Source organism: Myotis lucifugus, unplaced genomic scaffold (assembly GCF_000147115.1).
Source record: "Myotis lucifugus unplaced genomic scaffold, Myoluc2.0 scaffold_126, whole genome shotgun sequence".
Taxonomy (NCBI): Eukaryota; Metazoa; Chordata; class Mammalia; order Chiroptera; family Vespertilionidae; genus Myotis; species Myotis lucifugus.
This window is the reverse complement of record NW_005871174.1, coordinates 880951-900300: the sequence shown is the minus strand read 5'-3', so window position 1 is coordinate 900300 and position 19350 is coordinate 880951. Positions and strand designations below refer to the sequence as shown.

The window sequence follows — 19350 nt, the reverse complement described above, 5'->3', positions numbered from 1 at the left end:
TCCCTCCTGCCCCCCAACCCTCCCTGGCCTTCCCGCTGCAGTTTGACAATCAGTTTGAGGCAGCTCTGCTCTGTATCTATTATTGTTCAAAAGTTTATTATGGTCTTTATTATCCATGAATGAGTGAGATCATGTGGTATTTTTCCTTCATTGACTGGCTTATTTCACTTAGCATAACGCTCTCCAGTTCCATCCATGTTGTTGCAAATGGTAAGAGTTCCTTCTTTTTTACAGCAGCATAGTATTCCATCGTGTAGATGTACCACAGTTTTCTAATCCATTCATCTACTGATGGGCACTTAGGCTGTTTCCAGATCTTAGCTATGGTGAATTGTGCTGCTATGAACATGTGGGTGCACATATCCTTTCTGAGTGGTGTCTCTGTTTTCTTGGGATATATTCCTAGAAGTGGGATCACAGGGTCAAATGGGAGTTCCATTTTTAGTTTTTTGAGGAAACTCCATACTGTCTTCCATAGTGGCTGCACCATTCTGCATTCCCACCAGCAGTGCACAAGTGTTCCTTTTTCTCCACATCCTCTCCAGCACTTGTCTTTTGTTGATTTGTTGATGATAGCCAGTCTGACAGGTGTGAGATGGTACCTCATTGTTGTTTTGATTTGCATCTCTCGGATGATTAGTGACTTTGAGCATGTTTTCATATGTCTCTTGGCTTTCTGAATGTCCTCTTTTGAAAGGTGTCTATTTAGATCCTTTGCCCATTTTTTGATTGGATTGTTTATCTTCTTTTTGTTAGGTTGTATGAGTTCCCTATAAATTTTGGACATTAGGCCCTTATCAGATATGACGTTGGCAAATATGTTTTCCCACGCAGTGGGTTTTCTTGTTGTTTTGTTGATGGTTTCTTTTGCTGTGCAGAAGCTTTTTATTTTGATGTAGTCCCATTTGTTCATTTTCTCTTTAGTTTCAACTGCCCTAGGAGCTGTATCAGTGAAGAAATTGCTTCGGCATATGTCTGAGATTTTGTTGCCTTTGGATTCTTCTAGAATTTTTATGGTTTCCCGCCGTATATTTAAGTCCTTTATCCATTTTGAGTTTATTCTTGTGTATGGTGTAAGTTGGTGGTCTAGTTTCATTTTCTTGCATATATCTGTCCAATTTTCCCAACACCATTTATTGAAGAGACTATCTTGACTCCAATGTATGTTCTTGCCTCCTTTGTCAAATATTAATTGAGCATATTGGTTCGGGCTAATTTCTGGACTCTCTATTCTATTCCATTGATCTATATGTCTGTTCTTGTGCCAGTACCAGGCAGTTTTGAGAACAGTGGCTTTGTAATACAGCTTGATATCTGGCATTGAGATCCCACCTACTTTGTTCTTTCTCAGGATCGCTGCAGCTATTTGGGGTCTTTTTTTATTCCAGATGAATTTTTGGAGAGTTCGTTCTAGATCTGGGAAGTAGGCCATTGGTATTTTAATGGGAAGTACGTTGAATTTATAGATTGCTTTGGGTAGTATGGACATTTTAATGATGTTGATTCTACCAATCCAAGAACATGGTATGTTCTTCCATCTGTTTATGTCTTCCTCTATCTCTTTTTTCAACGTCCTGTAGTTTTCTGAGTAGAGGTCTTTTACCTCTTTAGTTAAGTTTATTCCTAGGTAGCTTAATTTTTTTGGTGCGATGGTAAATGGGATTGTTAAACATTTCACTTTAAATATTAAATAAAGCAAACAGGTTGAAAATAAAAGAATGGAAAACATTCACTAAGTTACTTTACGCATGGGAAGAATGGTATAACTCTACTAAAAACAGACCAAATAAACTGCAAGTTGAAGAGTATTTTAGAAAAAAATAAAATATTTATAATGATAAAAAATAATTTCATCAATAAGCCTAAATTTATATGCTCCTAATTAAAAGTAAAATCAAACAGGAGGTAAAATTTAATGGAATTGAAATGGTTTGCAACTGACCTTACCCATTTGATGCCTGATTTGATACTTTAAGGACATTTATGAGAATTTCTTTTTAAGCTCTACTAAAGCCAGGTTTTTGGGAGAGATCTTGTTGGTTCAAACCAGAGAGACATGATTCATGTTTGTGCACTAGGCTTTGGGTACTTATTGGCAGGAAGATTCTGATTCCTGTGCTTGCCTCACACTTGTAATTTCTGATATCCGTGATAGCTGATACCTGTTTTTATGTTTATATCTGGTCTCTGGGCTCCCAAAATGTCTGTACATCAATAAACATTTATTGTTGTAAAAAATAAATAAATAAGGGAAACAGAGACTAAGTAAGCAGCCTCTGGGATAACATCAAGAATACAAACATACACCCTGGCTGGTGTGTTCAGTGGTTAGAGCATTGGTCCTCCCACCAAAGAGTCGGTGTGAGGTCAAGAGATTAGAATAGTAGTATTAAAATAGAACAACTATAATATAATGTAATACAAGTTTGTGAATGTGGTCTCTCTCACTTTTTTTCTTGTGATGATATTAGATGATGAAATCCCAAACCTTTTCCTGAATGTGCATAACCATCACTTACTTGGCAATAAATGGCTTGGTGTCACTCATTTCAGGGGATCCCTTACTGAAGTCTTCATGTAGGCTCATTACTTTGTGGTGCAACATGCTGCTGTCAGTCAGAACCTGTTTTCTATTCATGCTTTCACCCACAAATTTAACACCTTTTCCATCATATTTATAAGCACTTATCATACACCGTGGCTGTAACTTTTGCAGTTTGAGGTATAACAGCAAAATTAGCAGGAATTTCTTTGTCCTTCACGATGTCACAGATAGAACTTTGTTTCACAGTAGATCTTAGCAACCTTAGTGTAAAATATTTTTTCTTTCCTTATTGAGTCAAAAATTTTCACCTTCTCATTTAACACACTTTATGGCTTCTCTGGCTTATCCAAATTGCCAGCATCACTACTCTTGTGCTTTGGGGCCATTAAGTAAAATAAGGGTTACAAGATACAAGCACTGTGATATGACAAATAGATCTGATAACTGAGACAGCTGCAACGTGACTAAGGGATGGGTAGCTTCTACACCGTGGATACACTGGACAGAGGGATGATTCATGTCCCAGGCAGGAAGGAGCAGGATAGTGCGAGATTTCATCATGTGACTCAGAACAGCACACAGTTTAAATCTTATGAGTTGTTTATTTCTGGAATTTTTCATTTAGCATATTCAGACTGAGGTTGACCATGGGTAACTGAAACTGGAAAGCGAAACTATGGATAAGGGAGCTCTACTCAACTTGGTAAATATTTTACAATAAAAAGACAAGGACAATAATTATCTAAGTTTTACTATCTTATGGTTTAGTAATGAACACATTAATATTCAAGAATTTCTGAATGATTAAAATATGGTTTTCTAATATTTGAAAATTACTAGTTCTAGAAAAGTAATAAAGCCATGTTTTAGAAAATCAGCGGATATAGCTAGAAATTGTTTCCCTTTCCTATTCTGGTTGGCTCTTCTCCCCAATTCTTTAATTTCTTTTTAATTCTTTTCCTTTTCTTTATTCCTGAAGTTGAACTTTACTCAAAGTGATATAAATCGGCAGCCTAAAAGAAGTATCTGAATTCTTAATACAGATACTTTTTTAGAAAAATTCCACTAAATATGAGGTAACTGGGAAGAGACATAGTATTGGTGTAAATAAAGGAGTAGACATGATGAAGGATTAGTAAGAACATTTACCATCCTGAGTTTTCACTGAATGCTATAATGTATGGTTTGTCTCATTTGTTCTCTGGTTCATTTTGTGGTTGTATGATTATAATACTGTACTTACATATTTGTTGCTACTGTGATATAATGTGTAATTGAATCTTTCAGGTCCACATTTTGAGACACTGAATAGTTTTTATTAAAGAATATTTTCTCAAAATTAAAAATGCTACTCACTTGTACCAAGATTAAATGTTGAATTTAGTAAAATGTAATTTTTTATATAAAGTAGTTTTTCCAGAAAGTTAAAATAAAAATACATTTACTTGTTCTAATGGAATTCATAGGTACTGCTTATGAAAATAAACATTTACTTCTTGGAGTTGCTTGTTTTAAATATTTTATATTATGGGCTATAAAAGTAAAAAAATGTAATTTTAAGCTATTTCTAATATGGTTATATGAAATTGCAATTGTATTACCTCATAAAAGAAAGAAACTTCTAGATGCTTAATAAAGATCTTAAATCCCTCTAGATTTCTTTTTTCCTAAATGAAAGCAGGTGTTGAGCATTGTTATCTCCTAATATTGAAATTACTAAAATATTTAATAAGCTACCAGGGTTTGAGGTAGTAACCAGATGTTTTTAGTTTTCCCAGGATTACTTTTACAGCTGAGCATTTACACTGAAAATGAGCTAAGTTTTCCCGTTTAACAACAAAAAAGCAAATAAAACACACAAATACAAGTTGTTTCTTTTAAACTAAAATTAAAATGGAATCCATTATACTTAATCTGCCTTAACATTTTACATTAGGTAAGATAACCAAACAGAAGATTGGAGCTTCCTCCACTCCACTCTTAGCAGCTTTATTGAAACATAATTTACATACCATAGAATTCACTCATTTTAAGCATACTATTTTCTGATTTTTAGTAAAGCTATGTGGTTATGCCACAGTCATCAACGTCCAGTTATTAGAATAGTTTTATTGAGGTATAATTGACATATAATAAACTACACATATTTAAAAGCTATAATTTGATAAGCTTTGTCATATTTAAAGTTGTGAAACCATCACCACAATCAAGATAATTACTATGTCCCCAAAAGTGTCTTCAAATGCTTCATGTAATCCATCTTTGCTGCTCTTCTCATGCTCTCCTTATCCATAACTGCCCCAAGGCAATCACTGATCTGTTTTCTGTCACTACATATTAGTTTGCATTTTGTAGAATTTTATATCAAAGGAATCACAATAGCGCTAGCTGGTTTTGCTCAGTGGGTAGAGTCTGGGCCTGCAGACTGAAAGTTTCTGGGTTCGATTCCGGTTAAGGAATGCCTGGGTTACAGGCTTGATCCCCAGTGTGGGGCATGCAAGAGGCAGCCAATCAATGATTCTCTCTCATTATTGATGTTTCTCCCTCTCTGAAATCAATCAATCAATCAATTAATGGAATCACAGTATATTCCATTTTCTTTGCTGGGGTAATCTGTTTGTGTTCACTCTGAATAATTATTTTGATTTTCATCTATGTTGTGTGAATTAATAATTTTTTCTGTTTATTATTAGTATTCAGTTTTGTGAATATACCAAAATTTGTTTATCCATTCACCTGCCATTGCTATTTGGGTTGTTTTCACTTATGTGATTAAGGTACTACTAATTAGTTGTTATTTTTGTTTATTTACTTTTAAATCAGTCGTATTTGAGTTAATGTAAAGGAAAATTATCTGGTAGGCCTAATATAATCACATGAGCTCCTTAAAAGCAGAGAATTTTCAGACACTGAGGGCAGAGAGGAAATCAGAGAAATCTGAATCATGAGAAGAATTTTATGTGTCATTGCTGGCTCACAAAGGAGGGGGCCACATGAGGAGTAATGCAGGTGGCTACTAGAACTTGAAAACATTCCCTAGCTGTTAGCCAGCAAGAAAAGAGCTTCCCCAGTCCTATGGATACTAGAAACTGGATTCTGCAACAGCCTGAATGAGCTTGGAAGCAGATTTTTCTTCAGAGCTTCCAGATAAGAGCCTTGTCTGGAAGACAGTGATTTTGGCCTTGTGAGATCTTTAGCAGAAAGTGCAGAGCAGCCCACGCAGACTCTGACCCACAGAACTGTGAGATAACAAATGGGTATTGGTTCAAATTAAGTTTGTGGTCATTGAAAATGCAGCAGTAGAAAACAAATACAGTTGGTAATCTCTGCTTAGATGCCAGACATTTTGAATTTTAGCTTGTTGAGTGCTGGATATTTGTGTAATTCTGTAAATCTTCTTGAGCTTTGTGCTAGTCACAGTTAAATTACTTGGAAACAGTTTAATATTTTGGGGATTGCTTTTAAGATTTGTTGTGTGGGACCAGAGCATTGTTTAGTCCAAGAGTAATTATTCGCTACTACTGGGTCAAGACTGAATACTTGATCAGAGGAACCCTCTGTAAATCCAAGGAGTTTTGTCTCTGGCCAGCTGTCTTCTATGAACTCTAGTTGCCTGGGTCATTTCAGTCTCAGTTCTGTCTCCTTAACTCAGGTAGTCCATTTGGCTCCACCTGAGATTCTCTGTCCCTGCGCTGTGTCCTGGATATTCTCAAGGCAGTAAGCTGAATCAGTCTTAGAGTTCATCTCATTTGTTTCCCATCTCTTAGGGATCACTGTTTTTCATTGCCTGAAATCCAGTATTTTAATACTTTTCCCCCAAAATATTTTGTCTTGATTTTGTTAGTTGAGTTGAAGGTAAATCCAGGCTTTTTTACTCTGTTAAAAGCCCTTTGGTTACTTTTAGATATTTAAAAACTTTAAATAAAATTAATCTTTAATTATTTAAGTTTATTGGGACAGCTTTTACCAGGAAGAAGTACTCTTCCTAAAGTGTTATTCTATGTGCAGTATCCAAAATTTTAATACTAAAGCATCATTTTTTTTTAAAAAAAAATTTTATTGCTTTTTTACAGAGAGGAAGGGAGAGGGATAGAGAGCTAGAAACATCAATGAGAGAGAAGCATTGATCAGCTGCCTCCCGCACACCCCCTACTGGGGATGTGCCTGCAACCAAGGTACATGCCCTTGACTGGAACTGAACCTGGGACCCTTCAGTCCCCAGGCCAACGCTCTAACCAGTGAGCCAAACCGGCTAGGGCCTAAAGCATCATTTTTAAATCTTAGTACACTATGTCTAGCCCAATGATGACAAAGCCGTAACTCCAGGTGCCCTAACAGTTCCTCATTTTCATTTTGAACACCATTAGTATTTATTTGCCTAAGGAAATTGCAATTACTTTGTTCTTAGATAATTACACACCATAATTATTTGACTAAACTATTAGAATGGAAAGATGTTATTTTACATCTTCATATAGAACAGAAACCCATTTATTTATGCAAAAGAAACCTGTAAAGTCCTTTTCTATGTTAACTATATAACTATTAAACACAGCTGTTATTCATGGTCAAATTTCTAATTTCTGTATGTTTATTTTAATAGGCATATTAGCTATGTGTTTCCCCTCCCACATGTTCTATCCACATTATTCTGTAATTCTTCCATGTAATTCTAGAAGTGAGTATTCAGATACACAGGAAGTTTATATAACTTGTTTTATGCCCTACAGACAGTATCGGGAGGTGCTGTTTTTTCTATAAAATTTCATATAGTTGCCTTAAGATTTTTCAATAGGTTTCTCTAATTAAAATAAGAAAGATGATAGTTATACCACAGATCCTCTGGGAGAAGAGATTTTGCTACTTTACAAGTCTCTCCTCCCCCTCAGCCAGCCCCTCCCACCTCCCCATTTTTAAATAGCTAACAAAGACTGAATTTTTTAAAAAATATATATTTTATTGATTTTTAACAGAGAGGAAGGGAGAGGGATAGAGAGTTAGAAACATTGATGAGAGAGAAACATCGATCAGCTGCCTCCTGACGTCCCCTACTGGGGATGTGCCCGCAACCAAGGTACATGCCCTTGACGGAAATCGAACCTGGGACCCTTCAGTCCGCAGGCCGACGCTCTTATCCACTGAGCCAAACCGGTTAGGGCTGAATTTTATATATTAAGCATTAATGTTCTTAGGATGGGAGTGGGCTGGAAAAGGTTTGGGGGGGAAAAGGAGGACCTATGTAATAGTTTCAACAGTAAAGATTTTAAAAAATAGAATTAATGTTCTTATTTGATATTTTTTTATGCTAACAGGTACTCTGGAAGTTCGTCTTATGGGCTGTCAAGATATCCTAGAAAATGTCCCTGGAAGGTCAAAAGCAACATCAGTTGCACTACCTGGTTGGAGTCCAAGTGAAACCAGATCATCTTTCATGAGCAGAACGAGCAAAAGTAAAAGTGGAAGTAGTCGAAACCTCCTAAAAACCGATGACTTATCCAGTTCAGTAACTAGATTTTTTTAAAATCATATATAACAAATTAAAGAACAAAGAACTTAGCATTGGGGACACAGTAGAATGGGGAGGGTCAAAGTTGGACCAAAAAAAAACCCGTTAAAATAATGATTTTCATAGTTTAATTTTAAAAGCTATGACAGGAACATGAAAAAAGGCAACAAAATTTACTTTATTGAAAACGTTAGAAAACTGAATGACATAGCATTAATTAGAAAACTGAATGACATTAATTCTTTTGGAAGAATGAAATATTAGATATCACTCTCTACACCAAACTAAAATTGTACAGAGGCTGTGGGACTTGTCACATCTTGATTCTTTTAATGATACAGTGGCATTTCTAAACTAACATTGAACTTTGATAACTAACCACTGGACAAATGTGTTTACTAAAATAGTAGCCCACTATCCAGTAGTATATTGAAATGGGGGAGCAGGTGAAGATGGTAATAGTAAAATATAACAGGTTTGTGAAGTATTTGGAGACATTCTAAAGTATAATTATAGCCCTGTCCAGATAGCTTAGTTAGAACATCATCCCAGTACGCCAAGGTTGTGGGTTCTATCCCTGGTCAGGACACATACAAGAAAGAACCAATGAATGCATAAATAAGTGAAACAACAAATGGATGTTTCTCCCTTTCTCTTTCTAAAATCAATCAATTAAAAAAGTATAATTATAAAATGATATAAGTGTATAACTAGAGAGAAAGGCACATGACATTTTCACCTAGCACAGAGAACAAAGATGAATATGTTTTTGTTTTCCTGTAGGTAGAGACTTTAGGAAAAACGTGAAAATTTAAAATATCTAAGGTAACAAACTATACATAGCAAATATAAAGGGAGACAAACTGGATGATTGCTATTGGTATACCCTTGAACAACACAAATTTGAATTATTCAGGTCTGCTTATCTGCAGATTCTTTTCAATAAATATGTACAGTACTGTAAATGTACTTTCTCATGGTTTTTAAATATTTTCTTTTTTCTAGCTTACTTTATTGTAAGAATACAGTACACAATACATTTAACATACAAAATGTGTGTTCTTTGACTGTTTATATTATTGGTAAGGCTTCCAGTCAGCAGTAAGCTGTTAGTAGTTAAGTTTTGGGAGAGTCAAAAGTTATGCAGATTTTTGTCTTCATGGGGGTTCAACACCCCTAACCCTCACATATTCAGTGGTCAGCTCTACAAACATATACACACATTGTGGCAGAGAGCTAATGGTCACTTGTTCACCCTTTTAATTATTTTCTAATATAAATAAAATAGAAATTGATATTTTTGTTTTTGCCAAACAGGATCATTTGGGAGTGTGTAGTAGTGTATGTATATATAAAACTAGCTATTTAAGATTCAGAAGTTTCAGTATTGAGTAAGAAAAACTTTATTTTCAAAGGATTGGAAAACTTTTATTTCTGTTAAACAGTGCTACCTCTATTTTAAATGTTTTAAAATATTTAAGCAAGTTTATAAATTGTAATTACAGATGATGTCTGTGCAGTTTTGAAGCTAGATAATACTGTGGTTGGTCAAACAAGCTGGAAACCCATTTCCAATCAGTCATGGGACCAGAAGTTTACACTGGAACTAGACAGGGTAAGATGAGAAACTTTTTACTTGAATTTTCCTTATATTCATTTTGAACGTAAAATTTATGTTTCATAAGACAGAAGTTTTATTTTTAATAGAGTTGAAGAACCTAGTATTCTTGACATTTGTCATCTGTTGAATTATACCTAAATCTACCTTAAGATAGAGGTGAATATCAGATTGCTGCTGTAGCTTTCATTTGCATAGTGATTTGAAAATGTGTAGTTTGTCTTAACCTGAAAGATTGGCAACCAGGTGAGATCTAATATTGAAATATATTTTATGTTAATAATGCACTCTCTAAGCACTAAGGTGATTCTTCTGACCCACCATTTCTGGGTTATATTATCAAAGCTGGATTTGAAACGAGCTATTATGCTTAGTCATCCAGCCCTCCATGTGTCTCAGTGGCTTTCATAAATGATGTGAATGGCTAGAATGCAATCTGTAGCCATAGAGGTTAACTTGTCCTACAGTAAATTTAAATTCATGCTGAGCCCTGGCCGGTGCAACTCGGTTGGAGTGTTGTCCCGTACCTGAAAGGTTGCTGGTTTGATTCCCATTCAGGGCACATACTCAGGTTGCAGGATTGATCCCCACTTGGGGTGTGTACAAGAGGCAGCTGATCGATGTTTCTTTTTCACATCAATGTTTCTCTCTCTGTCTCTACCTTCCTCTCTCTCTAAAATCAATAACAAAAACATAATCCTTAGAAGAGGATTAAAAAATAAAATAAATCCATGATGATAAATAACTTTATTATTTAATTCTAATACATCCATTGGAGAATGGAAGAAAATAATAAAACTTAATCATGATTTTATCTAAAATGTAAAAAAGATATTAAGTTTTTTATCATTTAGTATTCAGATTGATGGTACATATGTCGTTTTTTAAATTATATATATTAATACTTATGATTTATAATTCTTAATGATGATATGAAGTGGCAGTTACTGCTCTATCTTCTACTTTTAAAATATTTTTCTAATTTGTAATTTTTTTTAATCCTCACAACCAGCATCCTAATCAGGCCCCTCATCATTGCTTTTCTTGGTTCGAATATGTGTATATGGAAGTCTTCTGATTAGTGAATGCCAAGTGGATAAGATCACTCCATTTATTTCACAAATATTTATTTACCATCTTACATGTACCAGGCATTTTACTAGTTCTAGTTTACAGAGAGAATATATACTCACTGCTGTCATGGAACTCATAATCTTAATAATCACTGATTTTCTGTTCTATGCCAAACATCATTCTACATGCTGGTGATACTTAATCAAGATAGTTCAATTTCCTTAATTTATGGACCTTAAATTCTAATGAATGAAGATAAATAGCAAACAATTTTTTTTTTAATATACAAGTGCAATGAAGGAAGTAAGTGGGATGGTGTAATTAAATAAGATGGGGGCTAACTTGAATAGAGTAATTAGGGAAAGTCTCTTTGAGAAGGCTACATTTAACCTGAGACCTGATGGGTGAAACGTAGCCAGACTTAGAGATCCAGGGAGAGTGTTCCTAGTAGAAGATACAAAGCATATGTCCCCTCCCTCCAAGGTAGAGAACTTGATGTGTTGTAAGAATAAAAATGATCATTGTGAAGTAAAATAGCAACTATAGGTAGGTGCCAGATTGCTAGGGTCTTTACAGGCTATATATTGGAAGACAATTGAGGGGCTTTCAGTAGGGGAGTTGACATCATCTGAATTGCCTATGACAAATGATATGATATCATGGACTATAGAAGCCAATAAAAATAGTTATTAACCCATAATTGGAAAGATTTTATAAGTAAGAAAACAAAGGTCTACCTATCAGATCATAAGCAGTATCCCAAAGTTAGGAGGAGAAAGAAGGTTTGCCAAAGAGCAATAAAAAATCTTTGAGTTGGATCAGATCATATCTTAGATCAGATAAGCATTATAAAAGGTTATTCAGTAAAGAATGCTAGAATGGTGGGATGATGAAAATCCTGTTACATATGGAAAAAAAATGAGGAGAAAAACAACAAAAGAAACAAACATACACACACACACAAAAGAAACAATAAAGTGGGGGGGGCGAGAAAAAGGAATATGTAGGTGCAGAGCTGAAATAATGAAAATTAAGAATAAAGAATTAGGGGAATTAGGGAAGGAAAATATATATATATAGCCTAATATGCAAATTGTCCCCACGGGAGTGTGACCGGGAGACTAATTGCTCACTATGACGTAGGCTGACCACCAGGGGGTGGCGTGGAACAAAGGAAGGCCCTGGGTGGCAGCCAAAGAAGGGAGGCCCCAGCCAGCAGCCAGAAGGAAGGCCCTGGCCGGCAGCCGGAAGGCCCTGATCAGCTCTGATCGCCAGCCAGGCCTAGCGTCCCTACCCATGTACGAAAGTAAAGGAGGAAGAAAAGGAAAGAAAAAAATATGAAAAGCAAAATAGAGGAGAAAGCAGATAGAAAAGGAAAAGAGAGAAAGAAAAAAATATTGAGTAGGAAAAGGAAAGAGGAGCCCAGCCGGCATGGCTCAGTGGTTGAGCATACACCTATGAACCAGGAGGTCAGGTTGGATTCCTGGTCAGGGCAAATGCATGAGTTGCGGGCTCAGTCCCCAGTGTGGGGGGTGCAGGAGGCAGCCAGCAGTGATTCTCTCTCATCATTGATGTTTCTATCTCTCTCTTCCTCTCCCTTCCTCTCTAAAATTATATTTTAAAAAAGGGAAGAGGAAAATCAGATATGTGAGCAAAACAATAGAGACTAGAATAATAACAAATAAAGTCAGATATATAAAGAAGATAAATTTAAAAAAGGAAAGAGAAAATTCCAAAAAAGTAAAAAGAAAGAGGAAAAAAAAGAAGAAAAAATGAAGTGGTGTTCGCTTCAGCAGAGTTTAGTGCTCCATGGGAGTTCCCTTTGGATCCTGCTCTTCTGATGACTGGCTAACTGTTCTGTCTGCCAATTCTGGGCTTCTCGTGAGGTACTTAGGTGCTAACCACTGTCAGAGACTGTCTTCCTTTGGCTTTCAACAACATGCTTGAAGCTCCAAGGGATCCACAGTTTGTGCCTGTCTCCACAGGACTTGGCTGCAAGTAGAAAGGGCCAGTCTGCCCTCTAATGCAGGTTTGTTTGCAGCATGGGGCCCAAGGATGGGTCAGCAAACTTCCCTTGGTTCCCTGGGCTCCTTCTCTGCCCACCTTTGCCTGTTAGCCAGCTGTTGATTTTTTATTTATTTATTTTTTAATTTTTACCCAAGGATGTTTTTCTTGATTTTAGAGAGAGAGAATGAGAAAGAGAGGGAAACATTGATGTGAGAAAAACATCAGCTAGTTGCCTCTGATTGGGGATCAAACCCACAACCTAGGTATATGTCCTGATGGGGAATCGAACCTGCAGCCTTTTGGTGTACAGGATGATGCTCCAAACAACTGAGCCATCTGGCCACAGCCCAGTTGTCAATCTTAATCACTCAAAAGTCTGTTTCTGAAAAGGCTTTAGGCAGAGAAGTACTGCTCAGATTTCAGGGAATGTGGTGGGTGTGTTTCCCTGTCCCAGAGCTAGTGGCCCAAAATATTACTCTGCCCTTGGCTGGACAGAGATCCTTCTATGCAATCCAGTGGGATCAGCTGGAAACCTGGAGTTTCTATCAGCTCTCCCGTGCAGGGAAAGTAACTACCAGTCATGTTCCCTGGATAGTGGGGCAGAAGGCCCCTCCCCCAATCACTGATGCTCCCTGAGACTGTTCAAACCAGCAGGCTTGGCCTCTTTTTTGTTTCCTCTGAAAAGTCAAAATGCAGGGTGTGGCAGGCAGGGCTCCTGAGGATAGGGCGGGCGGGCTGTATCACCTAGGGTGGGGTTGTTATTTTCACCTGTCCTGCAGCTACTGGGAGAGGCTAGCAGCTCCTCTCAGTGAAAATAGCCATTTCAGTTTGGGTGCTTATGAATGACCAAATACAGGATTCTTGGCTGCTGCTTTTCCACGTCTCGTTGCAATGCTTCCCACCCCAGCCTCTCTTTAGGCGCACCTCAAGTGTGTGCCTCCCTCTGCACTGAAGCATCGGGTGAGTAGCTGCAAATGAATAAAACAAAAACAAAACTGGGGCTTTCTCTCCTACTGGCTCCAGACTCAGCCAGGTCCTGCAACCCTGCCGCCTTTCAGAGCTGATGTTACCTGGGCTGCTGTTCTCAGGTCTGGTGCTCTGGACTATGGAGCCTAGCCTGGGTTCCGGGCCTCGATCTTCTGAGGGAAAAGACTTTGCTGTAGCTTCAGAGCTTCCTCCTCACTCTCGGCCTGCGGCCCCTGGAAGCTGGGTCAGTTCCTCTAGTGACCTCACCCTCCCTACTGGTCTTGGGGGTTTTCTGTCCTTTAATATAAGTCTCCTCAGCTGGGCCTCAGTTCTAATTCCAGGTGTATGTTCCCCACTTCAGTTTTATATCCAATCTAGCCCTGGGAGGAGGTGCAGGAAAGGTCTGCCTATTTCTCCATTCATTTTTGATTGGTAGATTTGCTGTAACATTGGCTTTGAAGCCAAAGAGACTGGGTTTATTGTCCATCTGCTACTTATTAGCTATTTGATAGTAGACAAATTACATAACCTTACTATTGGACACTTGTTTCACCATCTCTAAAATGGGGATAAAATATTAACATCACAGGACTGTTATAAGGGATTCTTTCAAAACTGAGGTGTATTGTATATAAAATACTTTGCATTGCCTGTGTAGCCACTCATTGATTTAGTTATTTCTTTTAGCCCTGGGTTTTGACATGTGGCTATAAATTTGAGTATAATAGAGGAACATGCTAGGTAATGGGAAATTAATTGATTAAATGTCATTTTCTTTCATTTCAGAGCCTATTTAAAGTAATTATAGAATTTTTGATGAGCAATATTATCAAAATGAAACTTATTGTTAGAGGGAAAATGGCTGGTTAGATTTCCCTTGTAGTCAGGTTATTGTGTTACAGAGTTATATGTTTAAAAATAGAATTTAAAAGTAGTAAAATGTCTTGTGATCATTTTATAATTAAGGAATCTGAGAACCAGAGTAGTTAATTACATATTTATACATTTTAGAGATGATACTTGACTTCCATTGTTCTAAATGGATGCTCTTTCCTTTATGATAACTTGAATGAGGTAGATAACAGCTACACAGAGGAGGACACAGTAGAAGATGATGAAAACCTGGAAGAGAGAAAGTGGTTTAAAATTACACAAACTACAGTGTTAGAGATCTAGAAAGACTGATAACTGTTGATTGGTTGTTCTTTACTTGCAATTGTAATCTTCACCTACAGTTGTTTTTCTACTCCATTCTTCCCACTTGGATTAATCCTCACTTTGAAATTTTGAAAACACTGCATGGCTAAGTAAAGCTATTCATTCCTCAGGCCAACGAGACCTTTTAGGTTCCTGATATGCATGTTACTTGTCTCTAATTTGATGTAAACTTCTTTGGCAGAAACCACATTCCTTATTGTGCTAACTCCTTCTGTTTACATAGTACATTTTACTTTTTCCTGTGCTTTTTACTTTTTATTTTATCTCTTACATTTGTAGATATTTATTTATAGAAAATATTCATAAATACATTTATAGAAAATGTTATTTTAAACTATCTGACATGTTCATGCTCAGCATTTTGCCTCAAATGTCAAGTTTCTTTTGTAAGGCATTCTGGGAACTAAGCTGTCCGTACTGATTCTGGCCTTTTCAAGATACAAAGATTCATAGGTCTTTTTAGAGTTCTAAGATATTCTACAAATGATACAGATATCAGATGATCTAGAAAAGTTTAATTATGTTCCTGGGAGTTCAGGGTTCAGAATTCTCTTAGAAGATAGCAAAGACGACTTTAAATTGAGATTCTGGATAAAATGTCATTTGGAATTTGCCACTCCGGAGGGATGGGAGTTTGAGAATTGCTGATATAATCCAGCCCCTTCATTTTACAAATTAATAAGGAAATTATGTCTTAGAGGTTAAATAATTAGCCTAAGGCAGCCATTTTCAACCAGTGTGCCACAATAATTTTTAAAACCAAAATACCTAAATGCAAAAGGGTCAAGTCTTTTGGACAAATAGTCTACCAACCTTTTCTAGGGGCTGAGACTTTGGGTGAGTACCTCTTTGGCTAAGCCCCTTGTCTTACATACCTAGAGGTGGAAATACTTAGTTACATCTGGTAGCACTAGTTGGTTTAACAACCTCTATTGAAATAGAATTTTTCTCCTCAAAATTACCTCTGTTTTTATCAAAAAAACCAAATCAAGACCATTTTATCTACTGTATTCAATTTGGCCTGATCGTTTGCATAAACACAACAAGAATGGTAACCGACTACCTTTGCCGGAATCTCATGATTGAATCTTAATGTGCCCCGTAGGGCCAGGAAGCCAAGCTATCTAGCTGCCATCAGGCCTGCCTACAGTATCTGCTGAGTTAGGTGAATCCCTCACCTGTAGCAACTCCACCTGGGCCCAAGCCCTAGGCTTTAAGGCCCATCTCAGTAGCCCTCCTACTTGTTGTGGCCCAGAGTGCGTGGGGGTTCTGCAGGGACTCAGAGGCGTCCTTATTGCTCCCCTTCTACTCTGACCAACCGCCAGTGATGGTACGGCATGGGCCTGACGCTCAGCGCCAGCCATCTTCAGGGCTCCCAAGCAGGATACCAGGCTTTTCCCGTGGCACTCTTATTGGCTTCAAGTCTTCAGAGTCCAGACAGGTCTCTTTAAAACATGATACTCCAGTCAAAGTTTTTGGTTAATAAAACCACTATTAGGAACCAGTCTTATTGAATCTATGCAAAGAAATGTATTGCCATGATTTATTAAGCATTGCCAAATTTCAGAGGAATTATATGAGGAGAAAAACATACTGATCTGCTCCAAGATTTTCTGATTTTCCTTGCCAGTCCCTTTTCATGGACTCTTCAGAGTAATATAACTGTCTTCAAATGGCAAGAAGAAATTTACAATGTGTCTATATTCAAATAGATAGTTATGGCTCTCCCTGTAGGAGGGCTCCCCACACTTGACTTGTTTTCTCAGAACGGACTAAAGGAGCTTTATTTCCTTACAGGGTCTCACATGTCACAGGACCTCACAGGGTCTGTAATTCCTGTAACAGAGGGCTAGTATTTACCACTTCAATACTTCGTTCTGTTTCAAACAGGCCTTCCCCAGTTTCCTACAGTTGAGGTTTGTACCACCCCTGACATGGGCATGGTCACACAGGCCTACAAGACAGTATACAGGCTGCCAACTGTCAACTGTCTCTTAATAGAGACCAAAACCTGATGGGTATTCTTTGCCCAGTTGGGCACTTGCCCTCTCAGCAGCTAGGCACCCTCTACTTTTGGGGTTCACCCCACATAGCCTCCTTCCAGGACAGCTAACACATAGCCATAACAATGGCCCTCAGTGTGGGAATCTGGACACTTGCCAATTACTCCCAAAGACTACCAAGGACTGTAGACCATCACCGGTCTATAGCAACTGCTGGCAGCTACAGCTACATTCAAACCTGTAAGAGAATCAAAGGTTAATATAACATATTAATACAATGAAACATAATATTGGCACCATGGCCACTTCAGGCAGCTAAGTCTTCTGCTTCTAAACATGAGATATGGTAGGGCTATACAAACATCTTAGGGAGGTGACTAAAGTCTACTCTTGACCTTCCTATATAAGGCAAAATTGTCCTTGTCTCTTTGGAGCCATGTCCATGAAGATGCAGGCATCATCTAAGTTTATTATACAATTTTCTGCAGGCCACTGTCAGGGCCGTGCATTGCAGCCAGTTCTTCTTTCTAGCGATAAACAGTCTGTCCAATTTCCTTAAAATGTATTCTGGCACAGGAGAAAGTTGTTTTGCTGTACACAGGTAGCTTAACCCCTATACAACTGGGCTTGGACCTCTGCCTAGCAAACTGCAGTCTATAAGTTCAATATGTAGCCTCCGGTCCTCCTAACCCAACGAGGTTTCGGCCAGTCTCTGAGTCAGACTCCTCCTCTCTTGGAGCATTTCAAAGTCCTGATGGCTCCCAGGTCCAGGGAGAGTGCCCTTTTTCTTTGCCCTTTTGTTAACCCTGTTTAGTAGTTACAGGGCCCTGCTATCCTTGTCTTCCCACCAGTCCCCTTTGTGGCAGAGCAGCAATCAGGCCTCTTCCAAGGGAGTGCACTGGAAGGGGATATCAGCCCCTCCTCTTCCAGCAGCAACAGGTACTAAACCCTTTCAGTCCATTTGCAAACAGGGAGCTTTCACTAGCTCTATCTGCAGCTTTTATAAATCCCAGGCTTGCTGCTCTATTCCTGGGGCTGTAGGAAGGCTAGTAGTAGTCACTGGCTTCTGTTTTAACTGCTGTAGCCAGTAAGCCAAAGGCCCAAGTCTTGTATTGCTTGTTGTAAATACTCCTTACTCACTGGGCAGCAGAGGGGCAGCTCTAGTGGCAGGTAAATTTCTGCTTTCCCCACTTCTCTCGCTGCTGCTTCTTCTTTCAGGGCCGCAGCGGGCAGCTCAGGCATCCAGCCCCCCTTCTTTGACCTGGCTCTCAGGGGCTGAGTCTGCCTAGCAAACAGTTCTAAACTTCTAAATCACCAGGGTGGCTGCAGACTCCAGCTCCGTTTCTCCTCCACTTTTTTCCTGGGAGTTTAGTTGGGTTTTTTTTTGTATTAGAATTTTTTATTCTTAGAAACCTTAATCTTTTAATGATTACCAAAAGTGAACAATTAGATTGGTGCTCACAGAAAACTTGTGACCTTGAAGTTAATTGATAAGGCACCTGTTAGCGGTCTGCAGCCAGTAACATAACTGCCAACACCCTGGCCCCCCTTCTCTCAGCCCAGGACCGTTGCTTTCCCTCACAGATTTTTCCTCTTTACTCTTGATCTCTCCGACCAATTTCCCTGTCCCCCAGTCCAGTTGTTTGTCTCCCTTTAAATAGTGGGAGTTTTGAAGAAAACTACAGACTGCTTCTATAGTAGTCCTCCCTCCCGGAAGCTGGGGTCCGACCTGTGGGGAAACATGACTCTTAGTCGGCCTGGAAAGATAACGGGTGCATAGGGAGATTTCTTGCAGACAGAAAGCCTGGAGGCCACCTGAAATCCAGTTACAGATGCTTTCAGAATCAGGATGAGGGAGGAAGGGAAAGACCAGGTTATGTCCTCTATGAGGATCCTAATAAATAACTGAAAACAGCAAGTCAAACAAAACACATAACCACAAAGACAAAGACAACAGACCACACGAGACACATAATCAGGGGTTAACAGGGTCTATAGACAGTTAATAATAACTTCAGCCTTAGGTGGCTCATGTTGGACTATGATGTCACAGGCAGGGTCAGGGCCAGTAAATCTCTCCGCCCTGCGGAGCTATAAGCCCTTTATGTCCACCAAAGAGATAAGAAAACCATAAATAACAAGTTCTTTGAAATTTACTACTTTGTTAATTTGCTAAGCAAATAGTTAACTTGAAAAGACTTCTCTCTTGCTTTTCTTACAAGCAATCTCAGAACCAAGTAATCTTGGAACCTAGCCAGCCTTTATTTTAGCCTTTAAATCTACCCTAGAACTTCAAAATTTCAATTTAATACAGCGAATTTACAACCCAGGTAAGAGCAACTGATAGACAGAAATTTTTATTAGCGAAGTGGGCTGATTCCTTCTGTAATGGCGAGCAAAAGATTCTGAGAAC

The 19350-nt window shown here is 38.2% G+C and overlaps 1 protein-coding gene across 5 annotated transcripts in view; it reads left to right on the top strand.

Annotated features, from left to right (window-relative positions):
- Positions 1-19350, top strand: part of PKN2 (protein kinase N2) — a 101989-nt gene that overhangs the window by 39234 nt on the left and 43405 nt on the right. For all 5 annotated transcript variants that reach the window (XM_014460143.2, XM_006093902.3, XM_023758229.1 and 2 more), the window contains 2 exons: positions 7858-8043; positions 9557-9666. In XM_014460143.2, the coding sequence (XP_014315629.1) occupies positions 7858-8043; positions 9557-9666 (296 nt within the window). The remainder of the gene's footprint in view (positions 1-7857; positions 8044-9556; positions 9667-19350) is intronic.